Genomic DNA, 21,416 nt, shown 5'->3' with positions numbered 1-21,416 from the left:
ATTTCAATAAAATTATGTTGAACCAATGTGGAATAGATGTTGAATTGACGTCTGTGCCAAGTGGGTGTTGATTTTGTTAATTTAATTTAATCTAATTGCTCATTATGCAGTGTGGTAATTATCCGGCAGCCATAGCTCAGTGGACAGTCCCGGATTCAGACTGACAGGTAACCTTACTAAATGTCAAAGTGGCTAATATAGAGGGTTTTCATTTATCGAAAGGTTGTAGCACTTTGCTATTCCAATTCATCTCATAAAGGTCATCCTGGTTTTGATTTGCCTTGACAGAAGTTTACTTTTGTTTCCAGGAATACCTGGAACCTGATGCTAATTTGTTGTTGCATGTACATGTAGAATCAAACACAAAACCCTTTGTTCCAATTTATTTGTTTATTTATTTATTTATTTATTTGTTTTAGACATGTTTTGTTAAAACATGTACTGACACTTGCGCCTTAGATGCATTAAAGGGAATTATGAAACAAGATAAGGCCAAGAACTCACCTAATTTCTCAGGTCTAAAACAACCACTTATACAAAGGCAAGAGCTGAAAGCAGTGGATATTGTGGCCCCCGGGGAACCTTTATCTGTAGGGGATAATCTGTTAAACTGGACTTTCTACTCTCAAGTTCACAACTCTCAATCCATTTTTCTATATTTCTACCAACTAATGCCAACATTCATCTCCACATTTAGGGTCATTCACAAACATGAGATGCAGGTGGAAACCTGTCAGAATAAAGTTAGTATACTCTATGGATGTTATGTGCATCAATTTGTTTACTAATTGAAAAATATTTTTTTTTTTATGGTTTGTCCTTAAAAAATTATATTGAGTGGGATTGCATTTATTAATGTCCCAATATTGAATAATGCATAAGTGAGCTGTGTGGTCGAAAAAACCTACAGCAAAGCCACAAACGTCTTGTAAGTGTCGCTGACCCCAAATGGATTTTCAGGATTCAAACAAAATATGTTTTTCAGGTTCTGCCTCTTACTCAAATGGCATCTTGTTTTCACATTCTATTAGACTGGGGGAGTTGAATCACTCTGTCATTGTGACATTTCTCTTTATTCCTGGGTGGGTTTGCTGAATATATCTGGTCCAGCGAGAACAAAGCCCCCGGAGTCTAGACTCTAAAGCAAGGTTTTCCACCTTAGTCTGAATTCCAACAGGCAGTTGAATGAAAAGACAAGTATCCCCTGAACCATGTTCTTTCTGTTAATGAAATGTTTCACTTTCCCTTTTCATAGACACTCTTCTCCGGTGACCCAAATGCAAATGTGGCAATAGGGCCTTACACATTTGTGTCCTGCACGCATACAGATTTGTTATTATTGCATCTTTTATGTAAATGTTGAACTTTGAATAAATACATTAAGGCAACAGACAGCCGCATTTCTAAATAAGGTTCCAATTAAGACCGCAATTGAGGTTACTACAATTATACAAATCAGACGCCTTCGGTAGAAATGGATTGTGTTGAGGACATTTAAGATACCATTAGAGTGATCCGAGAGGATCCTCTATTAAAACCTGGGCAGTGGAACAGTGTAAAGTGGTTGGTTAGATAGAGCAGACCCTTTGATGGCTAACCATATGACGCATCTATAGTACAAAACATATTCGGGAAAAACAGTTGAGCTTGAGCGAAGCTCCTTGCTGATGATAATGGTGAATACATCAACTATGTTTAAGTTCCCTTTGATCCATTTCTTTGCGATATGAGGTCCAACTTTCCCTATTTAACATACAAAGCACACTCAGATGATAATGAGGGATGGATTCAATCTGTATCGCAGAATTATCACGGAAGATCTGCGTTGTAGCTCGACTGAAATGTAAAGGCAATGTTCCCGCGTTCGCTGAAAACGCTGCGTATGTCAGCTCAATCGGAAATGTATATACAGTGGGGCAAAAAAGTATTTAGTCAGCCACCAATTGTGCAAGTTCTCCCACTTAAAAAGATGAGAGAGGCCTGTAATTTTCATCATAGGTACACTTCAACTATGACAGACAAAATGAGAAAAAATAATCCAGAAAATCACATTGTAGGATTTGTAATGAATTTACTTGCAAATTATTGTGGAAAATAAGTATTTGGTCACCTACAAACAAGCAAGATTTCTGGCTCTCACAGACCTGTAACTTCTTCTTTAAGAGGCTCCTCTGTCCTCCACTTGTTACCTGTATTAATGGCACCTGTTTGAACTTATCAGTATAAAAGACACCTGTCCACAACCTCAAACAGTCACACTCCAAACTCCACTATGGCCAAGACCAAAGAGCTGTCAAAGGACACCAGAAACAAAATTGTAGACCTGCACCAGGCTGGGAAGACGGAATCTGCAATAGGTAAGCAGCTTGGTTTGAAGAAATCAACTGTGGGAGCAATTATTAGGAAATGGAAGACATACAAGACCACTGATAATCTCCCTCGATCTGGGGCTCCACGCAAGATCTCACCCCGTGGGGTCAAAATTATCACAAGAACGGTGAGCAAAAATCCCAGAACCACACGGGGGGACCTAGTGAATGACCTGCAGAGAGCTGGGACCAAAGTAACAAAGCCTACCATCAGTAACACACTACGCCGCCAGGGACTCAAATACTGCAGTGCCAGACGTGTCCCCCTGCTTAAGCCAGTACATGTCCACTCCCGTCTGAAGTTTGCTAGAGAGCATTTGGATGATACAGAAGAAGATTGGGAGAATGTCATATGGTCAGATGAAACCAAAATATAACTTTTTGGTAAAAACTCAACTCGTCGTGTTTGGAGGACAAAGAATGCTGAGTTGCATCCAAAGAACACCATACCTACTGTGAAGCATGGGGGTGGAAACATCATGCTTTGGGGCTGTTTTTCTGCAAAGGGACCAGGACGACTGATCCGTGTAAGGAAAGAATGAATGGGGTCATGTATCGTGAGATTTTGAGTGAAAACCTCATTGAAGATGAAACGTGGCTGGGTCTTTCAGCATGACATGGATCCCAAACACACTGCCCGGGCAACGAAGGAGTGGCTTCGTAAGAAGCATTTCAAGCATTTCAAGGTGGCTGATGTTTTGGTCACTTTTGAATGCTGGCGGTGCTTTCACTCTAGTGGTAGCATGAGACGGAGTCTACAACCCACACAAGTGGCTCAGGTAGTGCAGCTCATCCAGGATGGCACATCAATGCGAGCTGTGGCAAAAAGGTTTGCTGTGTCTGTCATTGTTAAAACACTTTGTTTGTGTTTCCTTCATTTTGGCAGTTACCTGTACACACGGTACAGTAGACGTAAATGTTACAGTGCACTAGATCCTACATTCGCCCCGTGGTTTCTTCAGTGTAGGGACGTGAGAGTAAGATTACACCTGACACTTCTGTCTTATCTGTGAACAATGAGTCTCTGTGTGTGTGTTTTTGCGTGCATTCGCCTCTGCATACGTGCATGTGTGCATGCATTTTTGTACGGGAGTGCGTGTATGCGTGTGTGTGCGCGAGAGAGAGCGAGACAGGGTTCTACAGTAATTAACTCTCCTGTCATCTTTCCATGCTCCAGTGTGACTGACACATCCATTACCAGGCTGATACACCCTGCTCTTCCCACACAGCAGGAAATGGGAGATGATTAGAAGCATACTTGCTCAGGCCACCACTGGCCATGTTCTGTTATAATCTCCACCCGGCACAGCCAGAAGAGGACTGGCCACCCCTCATAGCCTGGTTTCTTCCTAGGGTTTGGCCTTTCTAGGGAGTTTTTCCTAGCCACTGTGCTTCTACACCTGCATTGCTCGCTGTGAGGTTTTAGGCTGGGTTTCCGTACAGCACTTTGAGATATCAGCTGATGTAAGAAGGGCTATGTAAATAAATTTGATTTGATTTGATCACTGCACTTTATTTGAACCTGACTATTGTCTGACAGTTCGATTGCAAGAGACGCTGTTTTTCTTCTTCTTGTAGTGTCACGCCCTGACCTTAGAGAGACGTTTTATTTCTCTATTTGGTTAGGTCAGGGTGTGATGTGGAGTGGGCATTCTATGTCTCGTTTTCTATGTTTCTTTATTTCTATGTTTTGGCCGTGTGTGTGTGGTTCTCAATCAGGGACAGCTGTCTATCGTTGTCTCTGATTGGGAATCATACTTAGGTAGCCCTTTTTCCCTCCTTTCAGTGTGGGCAGTTAACTTTGTTAGAGGCATCATATCCCTGTTAAGCTTCACGGTTGTTTTGTATTGTTGTTGTTGTTGTTGGCGACATTCTACTAAATAAAAGGAATCTGTACGCCCACCACGCTGCACCTGTCACGCCCTGACCTTAGTTATATTTGTTTTCTTTATTATTTTGTTTAGGTCAGGGTGGTTGGTTTAGTTTTTGTATTGTCTAGGTGTTTTGTCCTGTCTAGTGTTTTTGTATATCTATGGGGTTTTAATGTCTATGTATATGTAGGTCTATGGTGACCTGAATTGGTTCCCAATCAGAGACAGCTGTTTATCGTTGTCTCTGATTGGGGATCCTATTTAGGTTGCCATTTTCCATTTTGGTTTTGTGGGTTATTGTGTATGTGTAGTTGCATGTCAGCACTCGTGTTATAGCTTCACATTCGTTTTGTTAGTTTGTTTAGTGTTCTTCGTTTAATAAAGAAGAATGTATTCATGTCACGCTGCGCCTTTGTCTCCTCGTTATGACGAACGTGACAGCACCTTGGTCCACTTCTTACAACGCCTGTGACATGGGGCTTATTTAAAAGTGTGAATACTTTATAATCAAGCTACTGAGAGAATGAGAGAGGGGTGACAGAGACAGAGAAAATAATGAAAGAAAATAATAATCTGGAACTGACCTAATGAACTTCAACAAAAATCCTTCACTCACATGAATGCCGTATAGCATCTTTCTGAGAAACAGTTTAATTTCGTGGTGGATGATGCATCTTTGTATTATTTGATAATAATGTAGCATTCTACTATAGCAATTTGGAGAGCGAGAAAGAGATGACAATAATGAAAATGATGACGAGACAAAAGAGGCTGACATTTATGTGTTAGGCATATAACAGGATCTATCATTTCCATAGAAGTGGGAAACCATCATTTGGTGTTTTGGTGATGGAGAAAGCTGTCTCGGGCGCTGCTTCAGAATCTTCCATAAGTGTTTAATTGGGTTGAGATTTGGTGACTGAGAGAGAGAGAGACACACACACACACACACACACTTTAAGCTCCCTTGAGACCTCTCTTTTAAAGTCACGGATATCTCTTCTAGACATGGTAGTCAATAAAGCTCATTGTTATAATTGCTCAGCATCCAGGATATGCAGTAAAAAAAAAATATAACTGATCTTGTTTAGCATGGTGTCATTCTGGATGTGTCCCCCATGACACCCTATTCCCTATATAGTTCACTACGTCTGACAAGAGGGCCCTGGTCAAAGGTAGGGCACTATATAGGGAATATGGTGCAATTTGGGATACTCAGAGTATTTACTTCCAATAACTAATAGACTCCGCATATTGAGTAGGTTCCGACAAGCTGTGTTGACAGGAGAATAATTTCCTGTGATGCTGTGAACACACGTTGCAGAGATAAACGGAGATGTGTTTGAATATCATCATCAGGGATGGTTTGTTTGTACAGTGGACATATTTGTGAAAGACTTAACAATGATTTCCTACGCTACTAATGTTCAGGTGCACACACATCACACTGGGTTGAGCTACACTGTATTTAATTTGTATCATATTCGTCGCCAGACCCACTGGCTCCAGGTCATCTACAAGTCCATGCTAGGTAAAGCTCCGCCTTATCTCAGCTCACTGGTCACGATGGCAACACCCATCCGTAGCACGCGCTCCAGCAGGTGTATCTCACTGATCATCCCTAAAGCCAACACCTCATTTGGCCGCCTTTCGTTCCAGTACTCTGCTGCCTGTGACTGGAACGAATTGCAAAAATCGCTGAAGTTGGAGACTTTTATCTCCCTCACCAACTTCAAACATCAGCTATCTGAGCAGCTAACCGATCGCTGCAGCTGTACATAGTCTATTGGTAAATAGCCCACCCTTTTCACCTACCTCATCCCCATACTGTTTTTATTTATTTACTTTTCTGCTCTTCTGCACACCAATATCTCTACCTGTACATGACCATCTGATCATTTATCACTCCAGTGTTAATCTGCAAAATTGTAATTATTTGCCTACCTCCTCATGCCTTTTGCACACATTGTATATAGACCCCCCCTTTGTTTTCTACTGTGTTATTGACTTGTTAATTGTTTACTCCATGTGTAACTCTTTGTTGTATGCTCACACTGCTATGCTTTATCTTGGCCAGGTCGCAGTTGCAAATGAGAACTTGTTCTCAACTAGCCTACCTGGTTAAATAAAGGTGAAATAAAAATAAATAAATAAAAATTTAGAAATCAGATATCACTGGATTGGAGTGGACTTTCATACATGGCAAAATGGCACTCAAAAACTGCAAAAATAATGGAATAACCATTTCAGTTGAGTTTAAATATCGAGGTTGAAGTTCATAGTTGAAAGAAAACAATCTTATAAAAAAAACAGTGTAGGTTGCAAGGTAATAGTTCGATTTAAACGTTTTTCTCTTGGTTCATACCATTATTTCCACCCAACCACAGAGATTTCCATTAGGGTTCTAGAATATAATGACATTAGGATCCAGGGGGCCTCAGAAGCCATATTGTAGCACAGTAGTATTTCATCTACCCAGCTTGTTGGCCCACTGGCTTCTCATGCTCCAGGAGAAATAACTAATTTATATGAAATAACAGCTATTACGGGGTATCATCCGACATGCCGATCTCATCAGGAGAGCTTAGTGCAGTAATATGGGTGTAATAGCACCATGGGGTTACATAAACTGCTGCTCAACAGGACTCGTCTTCATCATAGGGCACAATTGGACCAACGTCGTTCGGTGTTAGGGTTTGGCCGTGGTATGCCGTCATAAATAAGAATTTGTTCTTAACTGACTTGCCTAGTTAAATAATGGTTAAATAAAAAATATATATAAATAAATTGTCATCTTCACCATTATCATCATTATCACATCTGCATCATTATCATCATTGTCATCAACATTATTATCTGCATGATCATTGGCATTGTTTATCTCACACAATGGCATGCACATTCATATCACCTCAATAGGATTTGAAGAGAGAACCAAACGGACTAATTTTTTGACCACAGTTGTAAACTATTGTATTCAGGTCCAATAGTCTAGACAGAGGCAGAATCAGCTTTAATCAGAGGTGAACATAATTATCAAGTTCCCTCCCAACCTCTCACCTCCCTTTATCTGACTAGGTGTGCTTTTTTGTTTACTCACTCTGATAAGGACAAGACAGCTGTAGACCATAATTATGGTAACTGACTGCTCTCAACTTCATATTACTGTCTGTAGCTCCTCTTTCCTGACAAACAGTTTGACGACAAACAAGGCTGTTAACAGTGTAAGGCCAGTTTTAATTAAAAGCCGAGGTCCAATACAAAATGATCTGTCCTTGCCTGACTAGGACTTTTCTACAGAATTCAGCAAGTAAAGTTTTTCTAAGGAATCAATTTGACATATTTCATTGGACGCCTTTGTAACAAATCCCTGTGTAAAACATACACGGATTATACCAAACATTAGGAACACCTTCCTAATAACACTGATGAAGTGGATTTAGCAAGTGACATCAATAAGGGATCACAGCTTTCACCTGGATTCACATGATCAGTCTATGTCATAGAAAGAGCAGGTGTCCTCAATGCTTTATACACTCAGTGTATATTGACGAAAGAGATTGCTGATCATGATGATTCATATTGCCTTTTATTATTTTTTATACAGGTGCATATATCTTAAAATAGGTGCCGACTCTTGGCCCTATGTGACCTAATCTCCCAGAGCAAGATGAGTGTGTCTCTGAATATCGTAGCTGTAAAGTCTGGCACCATAATCCTATGGCACAGAACACAATCCACTCTATGGAGTGCTCCTTCAACAGAAAGGTGTGTGTGCTATCATCAGGATTATCATCTCATAGTTTACGACTTGACTAAGAAGTCATTTTTATTGATCTCTGTTACCTCATGACATATGTGATGTATTGTGGCAGTGTGACACAAATAACTGGTCCACCATGTTTCAAAATGAACTGAAAATTGTCATTATGTTAAAACAAATAAGTGTGGACCCCATTATTAAATGCAAACACAAAGCTTCTTATAAGAAGTGACTCACATACTACACCTGTAGTCAAAGTATGACTGAATAGCCTACATTTTCCAAACATCCTATTATAGCCTGCAAGGTCAAATAAATCTAAGGAATATGAATTGCGTCAGTCTATGCGTCAAATTCCCCTCTGACGACTGGAAACATAATGATTACGTTTTCTGAGGACTACTTATACCTATCAAGATACTGAACTTGCATTATGAACTCAGCTCACATAAGCATCCATTTTGAGCATCCTCCTGAGTATTTAGCTTCGTGAACGACGAGCTCTTCCATCCGCGAGACTTTAGAGAAAGCTGATAGGCTCAATCGCAACAGTTCTAAATGTGTTTTTTTCCAGCGACTTGGTAAGCACCGGGGGAAATACTATATTTGGTATAAAACCTCACAATCAACAGTTCCTACTGCAACACCACAGGGATTGAACTAAGCATAAAAAACAGAGGCAAGTATTGGCTTTTGATGGTTTGTTTTTTCTTGGCAACTTTGGAATGAGGATAACTGAGTTGAATTTAGAGTCCAATTAAGGATATAAATGGCTTTTTTTTGTATAGTCCATGATTTAGCACTTCGTGAGAAATGAACAGTAAGTAAAACTCTAAATAACAAACGTTTTCTAATCAAGTCTTGGTGGATTCTCTCCCAAAACACATGTTCTCCAGTCTATGGCTGTCCCGGGAAACTCACTATGGAGGCTGCTTCTCTGTGCGTATTTTGCGCTCACGGTCGGAGCGGACTGCGAGAAGGACTGTGCGCTCTGCCTCAACCGCATACTGGGACAACAGACGGCAATTAACACTCTGGTAGGTCCACAATTGGTACATTTTGGACATGTTTTAATTCAAATGTTTTTAAAGTAAAGTAACTGGGTGCTACTTTTTCCGAGTCACTTTTTCGTGGGAAAGATTGCGCAGTAGGCAAACCACCTGTTTATTTTTGTGATTTCAATGTTAGGCAATGCTGTGTGAGGTGCATGTATCCTTGGAACACGACTTTATTAAGCTGTTTTTCATTTATTTTGATGCAGGCAGACAATTAATGAAATACCAATTAAATGAGGAAACCCATCATTTTAACTGCATCAATATGAAATGTCATAATAGTTTCGGTTGAATGTTTAATGTAGGCAACAACTTGTGTTGTTGGTCTAACTGGTGACAACATGTAACCTCGAGACATTTCTATGCACCCATCATTCAGTTTTTAAAATGACATGAGTAGGGTAGTAGGGGGTAACTGCCCCCCCCCCCCCCCATGTAATTCACATAAAGACCACAAGATGTCATCAAATTATTTCTCCAACACTTTCCCCGGCTGGCACTGTTCTTGTTGAACAAAAAATATTATTTCAACAAAAGGATATTTGAGGTAAGTTGATCAATTTTTTGTAGTTGTAGATATATTCCAATGAAAATAGATCTATATATATATATACAAGTAGGAAAGCCTTAAATAATCAACTTATTTAGAGAGAAAAATGTAGATATTCTTTTAGTAAAGTAGTAATATGTTGGATGAGCGTGTTTGGGGCAACTCACAATGACTAGCCCAGTTAGCGCTAGTTTATGCTAACTTGCTTGCTAGCAACTTCTCTAGCAGTAAATGCTAGCCAGCTAACTAGTTAGCATAAGATGCTAGGAGTACTAGCTAGCAACCTTACTACCAGATCGTCTGAGGTAAAATACATAAAAAAGATTACGTAACTTAATTGCAGTGGTAAATGTTTCCACTAGTTACTGATAGCTTTACAGTTAATGCAACTTTATAGAATTTTAGCTCTTTTACACAGCATTTTATGTCATATAAATAGATAGCTTTTCAAATGATATCTCTCCCATTGTTTTCAGTCACAGGTGGGGACTGGATTAGGTGTGAGCAGTGCAGGAGGTGGGCTCATGAGTTGTGCTCCAATTTTACTGGGGATAGCTTTATTTGTGACCTACAGGTACAAACTAGAATCGTGCAATAGCAGAGCATAAGAGAATTGCCACATCAATGTTACACTGAGTTAATTACTTAAGTTATTGTTATTAAATGTTATATTCCAATGTTATTTAATGTTATTATTTATATTCCATTCCAATATTATATTCAAAAAATTTTTTCATGAATTAAAAACAACTATTAAAAACCTTTTGCTCCTGAATGTAATTTTAAAGACGGCTGGGATTTAAAATCTTGCATATTTAAGTGCAATTGTACATGATGGATTGTATGGAAAAGGAACAACAAAGAAAGAACATAAAAAATGAATGTGCAGGTGAGTTAAAAAGAGGGACTTTACATCAAATCTCCTCGTAGTGCGGATATTAATGGTGACATGTATTTTTTTTAATTCATTTTATTAGGATCGCCATGAGCTGTTGCAAAAGCAGCAACTACTCTTCCTGGGGTCCACACAACACATGAAACATGACATAATACAGAATATTAATAGGCAGGAACAGCTCAAGAAAAAAAATAAAGGCACACATAGCTTATATATCAATGCATACACACACAAACTATCTAGGTCAAATAGGGGTGAGGGGTTGCTTTATCTGTTTGTTTTTTTTACCAGGATTGCTGTTTATTTGAGCAATATGAGACGGAATGGAGTTCCATGCAATCAGGGTTGGGTAGGTTACTTTCTAAACGTAACCCATTACAGCTACTAGTTACCTGTCCAAAATTGTAATCAGTAATGTAACTTTTTGATTACCCAAACTCAGTAACATAATCTGATTACATCCAGTTACTTTTAGATTACTTTCCCCTTAAGAGGCATTAGAAGAAGACAAAAATGTATGTTACCAATTGAACCACATCTATTGCAGGATAAATCAATGTTAAAGTTCACCTGGCCTGCCATCTATGGATGTAACATTTTACTTTATGGGTTGGTTATGTAGGCTTCTTCTAAACCATCGCTTTCTACTACATATAATATGTTGATTCAATTATATCTTAATATTAAAAACCAAAGTCTATCAGAATTCCAGTCATTCCAATAAATGTTATACCCCTTGATCTTCAACAATAGGACTTAGAAAATATGGAAGTATAGATTAGCCAAATTGTTTTACCTGAGCATGACCCCAAAACTAAGGACTTATTAGCCAGCCCTACTCCGTTGTTTATGATTTTGTTGTCATGGAGGACTGATTGTGCTCATTGATTCGATTTGAAAAATAAATGCTGCGCTCATAGAATGGCATGCTTTGAGCACCACTGAAAGTGCTATTTACATGTGAAAAATGAATGCCATATGCTGCATTTGTTATAGGCCTATTGTTGACTTTTTTTTTGGTGACACTTTGATATCTTGATAATATGCAGCTGTTTAAAGTGTAAAACCACAGATGAAACAATAACAAAACCCCACCTCACCTCTGTTTTGGTAAAAGGCTGAGGGATGGGCCTGGAGAAATGTAACCACTCTCAGATTAATAGACAGAGCTATGGATGCAAGGACTGACCATCCATGATATCAAAATGATTTATTAACCATGTTATGAGGATATACAGTATATGTTTACATTTACAATGTTTACAAACATTGAAGAAAAACAAGCTTATATTTTGGGTTCTCATGTAGTGTGACAGTTGAATTAAGTTATATTCTTCAAGAATCAATGGATAAATATATATATATATATATATATATAAGTCCAAAAGTGGATGTACAGTGCCTTGCGAAAGTATTCGGCCCCCTTGAACTTTGCAACCTTTTGCCACATTTCAGGCTTCAAACATAAAGATATAAAACTGTATTTTTTTGTGAAGAATCAACAACAAGTGGGACACAATCATGAAGTGGAACGACATTTATTGGATATTTCAAACTTTTTTAACAAATCAAAAACTGAAAAATTGGGCGTGCAAAATTATTCAGCCCCCTTAAGTTAATACTTTGTAGCGCCACCTTTTGCTGCGATTACAGCTGTAAGTCGCTTGGGGTATGTCTCTATCAGTTTTGCACATCGAGAGACTGACATTTTTTCCCATTCCTCCTTGCAAAACAGCTCGAGCTCAGTGAGGTTGGATGGAGAGCATTTGTGAACAGCAGTTTTCAGTTCTTTCCACAGATTCTCAATTGGATTCAGGTCTGGACTTTGACTTGGCCATTCTAACACCTGGATATGTTTATTTTTGAACCATTCCATTGTAGATTTTGCTTTATGTTTTGGATCATTGTCTTGTTGGAAGACAAATCTCCGTCCCAGTCTCAGGTCTTTTGCAGACTCCATCAGGTTTTCTTCCAGAATGGTCCTGTATTTGGCTCCATCCATCTTCCCATCAATTTTAACCATCTTCCCTGTCCCTGCTGAAGAAAAGCAGGCCCAAACCATGATGCTGCCACCACCATGTTTGACAGTGGGGATGGTGTGTTCAGGGTGATGAGCTGTGTTGCTTTTACGCCAAACATAACATTTTGCATTGTTGCCAAAAAGTTCAATTTTGGTTTAATCTGACCAGAGCACCTTCTTCCACGTGTTTGGTGTGTCTCCCAGGTGGCTTGTGGCAAACTTTAAATGACACTTTTTATGGATATCTTTAAGAAATGGCTTTCTTCTTGCCACTCTTCCATAAAGGCCAGATTTGTGCAATATACGACTGATTGTTGTCCTATGGACAGAGTCTCCCACCTCAGCTGTAGATCTCTGCAGTTCATCCAGAGTGATCATGGGCCTCTTGGCTGCATCTCTGATCAGTCTTCTCCTTGTATGAGCTGAAAGTTTAGAGGGACGGCCAGGTCTTGGTAGATTTGCAGTGGTCTGATACTCCTTCCATTTCAATATTATCGCTTGCACAGTGCTCCTTGGGATGTTTAAAGCTTGGGAAATCCTTTTGTATCCAAATCCAGCTTTAAACTTCTTCACAACAGTATCTCGGACCTGCCTGGTGTGTTCCTTGTTCTTCATGATGCTCTCTTTTGCAGACTCCATCAGGTTTTCTTCCAGAATGGTCCTGTATTTGGCTCCATCCATCTTCCCATCAATTTTAACCATCTTCCCTGTCCCTGCTGAAGAAAAGCAGGCCCAAACCATGATGCTGCCACCACCATGTTTGACAGTGGGGATGGTGTGTTCAGGGTGATGAGCTGTGTTGCTTTTACGCCAAACATAACATTTTGCATTGTTGCCAAAAAGTTCAATTTTGGTTTAATCTGACCAGAGCACCTTCTTCCACGTGTTTGGTGTGTCTCCCAGGTGGCTTGTGGCAAACTTTAAATGACACTTTTTATGGATATCTTTAAGAAATGGCTTTCTTCTTGCCACTCTTCCATAAAGGCCAGATTTGTGCAATATACGACTGATTGTTGTCCTATGGACAGAGTCTCCCACCTCAGCTGTAGATCTCTGCAGTTCATCCAGAGTGATCATGGGCCTCTTGGCTGCATCTCTGATCAGTCTTCTCCTTGTATGAGCTGAAAGTTTAGAGGGACGGCCAGGTCTTGGTAGATTTGCAGTGGTCTGATACTCCTTCCATTTCAATATTATCGCTTGCACAGTGCTCCTTGGGATGTTTAAAGCTTGGGAAATCCTTTTGTATCCAAATCCAGCTTTAAACTTCTTCACAACAGTATCTCGGACCTGCCTGGTGTGTTCCTTGTTCTTCATGATGCTCTCTGCGCTTTTAACAGACCTCTGAGACTATCACAGTGCAGGTGCATTTATACGGAGACTTGATTACACACAGGTGGATTGTATTTATCATCATTAGTCTTTTAGGTCAACATTGGATCATTCAGAGATCCTCACTGAACTTCTGGAGAGAGTTTGCTGCACTGAAAGTAAAGGGGCTGAATCATTTTGCACGCCCAATTTTTCAGTTTTTGATTTGTTAAAAAAGTTTGAAATATCCAATAAATGTTGTTCCACTTCATGATTGTGTCCCACTTGATGTTGATTCTTCACAAAAAAATACAGTTTTCTATCTTTATATTTGAAGCCTGAAATGTGGCAAAAGGTCGCAAAGTTCAAGGGGGCCGAATACTTTCGCAAGGCACTGTAGCACCTACAGATTGCCCCTTTAAGTCTATAAAAACTGTACAAGTTTGAACATGTGTTCATTAGGCCTATGGATTACATTTTTTTATCAGCATGAATTAGATTGAGCAATAAAAGCTCATAGTCTGGGATCCACACTGTGCAGCTGTTGCAAGAGCACATTTTTCATTGGCTGTCCACTGGTTTCAAAAACAGTGATTGATAGGCAGTTTATACTTCTTGAATTCAACCATTATTGGGTTCAAATACACATTTAGATTTGTGAACAGCCATCCACAACAACCACAATCCGTAAGGCGCAAATAGCTAAATGAGAGAGCAGCAGTGTGATTCACATCAATGCTGTATGTAGATAACAATAATAAGCGATATCCGTATCGCCTCAGACTACACCACTGCTGTCATCCTTACCTCCAAGGATTTATTCAAATAGGATAATCTTTGAATGCAGACAGCAGTCGTACCAGTAAGACATAACTTGGACTGTAGCCTACAAAAGCCTATTCCTGCTCTTTTCCTACAATCCATCAAAGCCACTTGGTATGTCATCATAGTGGTCTCTGACTTGTGGTCAGGCTCGCTCAGGTGGAACAAACATAAACTTGCGCCTTTTTTCAATTCTGATTTGAATGTCATTGAGAAAACAGAGGTGTCACTTTTTTTTTTTGCAAACCTCCTTTCTGAATTTAAAAGTAATCCTCAAAGTAATCATCTAGTTTTTCAGTATCTATAATCTGATTACAATATTTTTGCTGGTAACGTAACGGATTACAATTACCGTTTTTTTTATAATCCGTTACTCCCCAACCCTGCATGCAATAATAGCTCTATATAATACTGTATGCTTTCTTGAATATGTTCCAGATTTGGGGATTGTGCAACCCCATTTCCCCCCATATTTGATTTAAATCATTAAAATAAAATAACTAGACTTAGCTTTTAAGTATTACTTACTAAAGAATTTCTAAATCAAAGTGATAAAATGGATTTTAACTCACTTGTGTGAAACCCTATGCCTTTTCTAAAAACAACATTTCATGAAACAACTAAAAAAGTGTAAACTGTAGCCATTTATTTCCCTTTATAGTTCATTCACCCAAGCATGACCTTCATCCACATACCATTTTTTTTCCAAACGTTGCTTTTTTGTGTCAGCAATTAGAGATTGTTCTTAGGGGGGGCTAGTTACCCCCTAGTACCCTATTTGGTTTAATTGAGACATTTACAACAATATAGCTTGTACTAAAACCAAGACTGTTGCGCATTATCAATTTCCAGGGACATTTTCACTTTGTTTAAAGTTTAAAGGCAGGTTTCGGAGTGTCTGAATCAGATTAGACAATTAGTAGTACTAGTTTATCCCAAATGGTCAACATCGAACAACAAATTACAAAAATGTACCACGATGAAAGGTAAGAGGGCTCAGAGTTGCGCAGCGGTCTAAGGCACTGCATCTCAGTGCTAGACGCGTCACTACAGACCCTGGTTCGATCCCAGGCTGTATCACAACCAGCCGTGATTGGGAGTCCCGTAGGGCGGCGCATAATTGGCCCAGCGTGGTCCGGGTTAAGGGAAGGTTTGGCCGGGGTAGGCCATCACTGTAAAATAAGAATTTGTTCATAACTGACTTACCTAAATAAATAAAAAGAGTTCAGTCTCCAGAAAACCTGTCTTTATTTGTGACCTTAGTGTGTTTTAGCCTCACCAGGGGGCAGCATGTTAGTAGTTATGAGCTTCAATACAGCCTCGATTAAATGTTACTCTTCATTAATTCAAGCATTTTCTCAGGGTTTGATTGACATATTTCAGAGAGAGTTTATTTAAGCAAAAAACCCTGTGGTGCCTTATTGCTATTATAGACTGGTTACCAACATAATTAGAGCAGTTAAAATAAATGTTTTGTCTTACCCGTGGTATAAAAGGTCTGTTATAAACTTGGTGGGCCGAGCCCTGAATGCAGATTGGCTGACAGCCATGGTATATCAGACCATATACCACGAGTATGACAACACATTTATTTTACTGCTGTAATTACGTTGGTAACCAGTTTATAATAGCAATAAAGCACCTCGGGGTTTTGTGATATATGGCCAATATTCCACAGCTAATGACTGTCCAGGCACTCCACGTTGCGTCCTGCGCAAGAACAGCCCTTAGCCGTGGTATGTTGGCCGTATACAAAATTCAAAATGCACTCGCACATCTGAGCAATCTTATTTGCAGGTGCATGGCAACAATTGAACAAGATGAAGGAAAAAGGAAACCGCACACTGCTCTTGATAGTATCACTGATCCTTAATAAGCTTTATGTATCGGCCTCACGGCCTTCGTCAGAGCTTTAGTAAAAAAAAAAAATGTGCACCCTTATGTAGACTTAGCCCCACCCACATCCGTTCCACACACATCGAAGGGGGTTGGAGGCAAAGGAAAAACAAATAAATGCTACCAAATATAACAATATGCATTTCATAAATATTACAAAAGTGTATAAATAAGACGTATGAAACACGTCTGTAAAACCACAATGAGGACATAGCAAGTTTCCATTAGTCATTGGGTACATCGTACGAAAAACAAGAGTCATCTTAAATAGGCACATAATTCATGTTCAAATTCACAACATAACATACATAGGCATTTCATCATGAAGCCCTTTAGGAAATAATGTCTGGCTGGTGAAAATCCCAAAACATTATCTTTTTCTCAGAGTATTATTAATATCACCTGTCTGATATCTTAACTTTCTCTATGCCACAAAATCTAAAGGTAAAAATGTCATGCTTCAGGTCATTGAAATGTACTGGGACTGGATAATCCCTGTCGTTTCTCCTGATTGAACTTTTATGTTCACTAATTCTCTGTTTGAGAACGAGAAGTTTTACCGACATAGCAGAGCCCACATGGACATTTAATAATGTAAATAACATGGGTGGTGGAACACGTAATAATGTAATTTATTTGGAACCGTTTTCCTGTGTGTGGGTGGCAGAAATATTCACACTTCATCATATTGTTGCACTGTGCGCATCCTCTGCATTAATAGCTACCATTTGGTAGAGGGCGTAAAAGAACCTGTCTGATTTTCTTTTGTGGCTGGCAGTTGGCATGAACCAATTTATCGCGTAAATTGCGACCTCTCCTATACACAATAAGTGGCGGATTTTTTAAATCAGCCAGCAAAACTGGGTCCGATGATAAAATATGCCAGTGTTTTTTGACCACACCTCCCACTTTTCGCGAGTTCAAAGTATATGTAGTTGTGGACATTACAGAGTGTTCTTTAGCTTTAGCGGGTCTTTTTTGTAACAGTTCATCTCCTGTTTTTCCCAATGCCAAATTAAGAGCTTCATCCACACATTGTGGCGAATAGCCTCTTCTTAGAAACCGAATGCGCATCTCCGCTGCTTTTTCTAGGTAATCTTCTGTGGAGTGGCATATACGGCGCAGTCTGAAAAAGTGGCTTCTTGGAAGTCCCCTTTTTAATGGCTCAGGATGGAAGCTGTCCACCTGCAATAGAGTATTCTGTCCGTTTCTTTTCTATACAGAGTTGTAAAACAGGGTTCCATTTGATTTCTCAATCCACATATCAAGGTAATGAACACGTTGAGTGTCACGTTCAATAGTGAATTTGAGATTGGGGTCAATGTCATTGAGTAGTGCCATAAAATCTGACAGCTCTTTTTCAGTTCCTTCCCATATGCAACATTTTTTGTCAATATATCGATACCACTTCAGAACTTTATTCAAAAATTGATTTTCGTTTTCATTATTAACAAAACTTTCTTCAAAAAGACCCACATAAAGGCGAATGTGGAGTCCATCAATGTTCCATTCGTTTGGAGGTAGTATTCATCATCAAACCTAAAATAGTTATACGTTATGTACCCAATGACTAATGAAAACTTGCTATGTCCTCATTGTGGTTTTACAGACGTGTTTCATAAGTCTTATTTATACACTTTTGTAATATTTATGAAATACATATTGTTATATTTGGTAGCATTTATTTGTTTTTCCTTTGCCTCCAATCCCCTTCTATGTTTGGAACGGATGTGGGTGGGGCTAGGTCTACATAAGGGTGCAAATTTCAGAATATTCACAAAAACTATGCCATAAGTAAAGCTTATTAAAGATCAGTGATACTATAAAGAGCAGTGTGCGGTTTCCTTTTCCCCTATTCCTTCATGTTGGCCATATACCACACCTCCTCGTGCATTATTGCTTAAATTTACCATGGCTGTCAGCCAATCAGAATTCAGGGCTCCAACAACCCAGTTTATAATAGTTCTTAGAGATCATTTTTTCATATTATTCAAATAACCTCCAATAAAATAAAGTCAAATAAAAATGAATCTGAGACGTTTATTTTCCATGAGATAATGTATTCAGAATTATCTGTAGGCTATACAAAAGCCCTCTTCTCTGCTGCTTTGATGTGCTCAGAAATAAAAAAGACAAGTGCTATGAGGCATTAGATGTAGGGTAGTAACAGGCTTTCTCATTAACTGTGTTTGCCAGAAGCTGTTTAATGAACCAGATAAAAGTGTCCCTCCATCTGTTTTCCATCTTACTTATTTAATTATTCTTAAAACTAATAGAGAAGTATCATAACATATTGGTATAGGCAAATAGAATCCATTTGTTTGTACATCCAACTGTGTCTCTCTGGCATTGGAGAATAGCGGCCGCACCCAGTTATTTCACGCACCAGAATTGGACTTGTTTCTGCTCCTGTTAAATATTGTCTAATTAAACACTACTCTATATGTACAATTTGCCTTTATATGGCAAAACATATATCACTATATCACTATATCACTCCAGACAATATATTATTTCTTCACGGCTGTGTACCATGTGCCCCTTGATAGAGACAAGTCTCAAATTAAAACTAGATTTACAGAAAGGAAATGGGTTTGTGAGCCTCTGCTACACTTCTGTGTTTTGAGGTTCCCCTCCCCTTCATATCTTTGCAGACATGCTCAATAGAATGTGAGGGCAGCATGGACACCACGAAGCTCCGCCTCTGCCGAGACGTCCTATTGGAGGAGGAGCCTGTCGCTGTTGACGAAATCAAACAGGAAGGGGTGGAGGGCGAGCAGCACCAGCTGGCCAAGAAGTATGGTGGCTTCATGAAGCGCTACGGGGGGTTCATGATCAGGAGGAGCCCACCCGTACAGGATGGAGGAGTGCAGGGAGGACAGAACAGCCCAGTGGCTGAGGAAGAGGACATCCGTCTGGAGATCCTGAAGATCCTGAATTCAGAGGCGGAGGCGCAGAGAGACGGAGAGTTGGCCAAGCGCTACGGGGGGTTCATGAGGAGAGGGGGGGACTTCGGGGCTCTGGAGGTGGCGGGCAGGCCATTGAAGAAGCGTTATGGGGGCTTCATGAGGAGGGTAGGGAGGCCTGAGTGGCTGGAGGATCAGAAGAACAAGGGGGGGCTCCTGAAACGCTCCTGGGAGGGGCAGGGGGTTGACTCCCCCCTGGCTGAGATACAGAAGAAATATGGCGGATTCATGGACTAGGGGCAGCCCCTTCTCCAACCCCTCCTGATGAGTCTGGACTCTCAATATTGATCAGATGATCCATTCTTATTCTGTTGTTGTGCTTGTACTGTGCTGCTTTTTGTTTGTTTGGGTTTACTGTGACAAAAAAAAACACTAAGCCTATCAGGTGATGATAACTACATTTATGACAACCAGTACTGTATGTTTTATGGGTTTGGTTATTTATAAATTAACCCGTGTTCATTGTGGTGTGCGCGGGCTGGGGCATGTGTGGAAAACCAATCATGGCATGACCTGTTTGCTCTCTCTCTTTGACTTGCCACTGTTTTTAAATCGATAGTTAACTTTTTTGAAGTGTTAGTTAATTTTAGACTTACCTAGGGTATTGTTGTGTCATCCAAACCATTTTTAATGGTGGGTTATTTAGTATTGCCCAGAATCTCTTGGCAAGGCAAGATGAAAATATGTTGGTGGCTAGACCTACTTTCCACCGTGCTCACACTTATCTCAGTATGCTGATGTCGAAACATGTTGCTTTCAGTTGAAAATGTCCTCGTTTTGTGTTCTTTCTATAGAGAACAGAACAGCATTTGAGACCAATTAGTTGTACAAAACCTAATAAACCCATGAATCCTGCAGAAATAATTGGACTCCGCTCTGTCTTGTTCTGGCTGTTTGATGTGTTTGTCAGCTTGGGAAGTGGAGCTAATGCTACTGTCTCACTCTGCCAAGCCCACCTGATAATAACTATGGTGTTAGTGTTGAGGATTGGATTCATTTGACAGATTCACTCAGCTTGGGGGGAGATTTATTAAGCAAATGTAGGTGCTTTGTGGCCTGTCTATATTTTTGTACACATTGCTCACGTGAACACAAAATATTAACAGCAATTGCCTTTAGATGTTGTCTCTTAGCTCCCCCAACTTCACGCAGTACCAAAACTTCACAGCTTGGCTAGATATTTTGCTTAACTTAATCCCGCTAGAGGTCTATATGAAGAATGCTCTTCATAACAATAAGGCAGTATTTGAAATATGATTCACAAGTTAGATTTCTACAAAAGGGGATTGATAGCCCCGCTCCATTCTGCCACATTCATTAATATCTTCAATTTCTCTAGTTTCAGTGTTCAGAGGCACCACCATATCTACACTGAGTGTAGAGAACATTAAGTAAACCTTCCTAATATTGAGTTGAAGAGATCCTTCTTTAACATCCCTTCTCCCCTTCATCTACACTGATTGAAGTGGATTTGACAAGTGACATCAATAAGGGATCATAGCTTTCACCTGGATTCACCTGGTCAGTCTATGTCATGGAAAGGAGCAGGTGTTCATAGTTTTTTGTATACTCAGTGTATAGCCACAGATTTTCACTTCCAAAATGTTGGCAGATGCAGACATCATATAGATAAGTCCTTTATCAAATGTATAGATTAATATCTATCATATCTATCAAATCTCTATATATGGTTATGTCAAATAGGAAGATGTCAAAATATTAATGGTATTCATTAATCAATGCATATTAATTGAATGTCTTGTCAGCCCTCATTAGGCATATGCTATGCTTTATCTTGGCCAGGTCGCAATTGTAAATGAGAACCTGTTCTCAACTTGCCTACCTGGTTAAATAAAGGTAAAATAAAAAAAATAAAAAAAATATGCTTAAAGAAAATG

At 39.5% G+C, this 21,416-nt stretch overlaps 1 protein-coding gene across 1 annotated transcript; it reads left to right on the top strand.

Annotated features, from left to right (window-relative positions):
* Window positions 1-8,426: 8,426 nt before the first annotated feature.
* Window positions 8,427-21,414, top strand: penka (proenkephalin a). Its single transcript, XM_020467283.2, has 3 exons — window positions 8,427-8,682; window positions 8,900-9,040; window positions 19,207-21,414. The coding sequence occupies exons 2-3, from the start codon at window positions 8,903-8,905 to the stop codon at window positions 19,753-19,755; spliced, it is 687 nt and encodes a 228-aa protein (XP_020322872.1). The 5' UTR covers window positions 8,427-8,682; window positions 8,900-8,902; the 3' UTR covers window positions 19,756-21,414.
* Window positions 21,415-21,416: the final 2 nt, after the last annotated feature.

This window comes from Oncorhynchus kisutch, linkage group LG30, assembly GCF_002021735.2.
Source record: "Oncorhynchus kisutch isolate 150728-3 linkage group LG30, Okis_V2, whole genome shotgun sequence".
Taxonomy (NCBI): Eukaryota; Metazoa; Chordata; class Actinopteri; order Salmoniformes; family Salmonidae; genus Oncorhynchus; species Oncorhynchus kisutch.
This window is presented reverse-complemented; position numbering and strand designations above follow the sequence as displayed.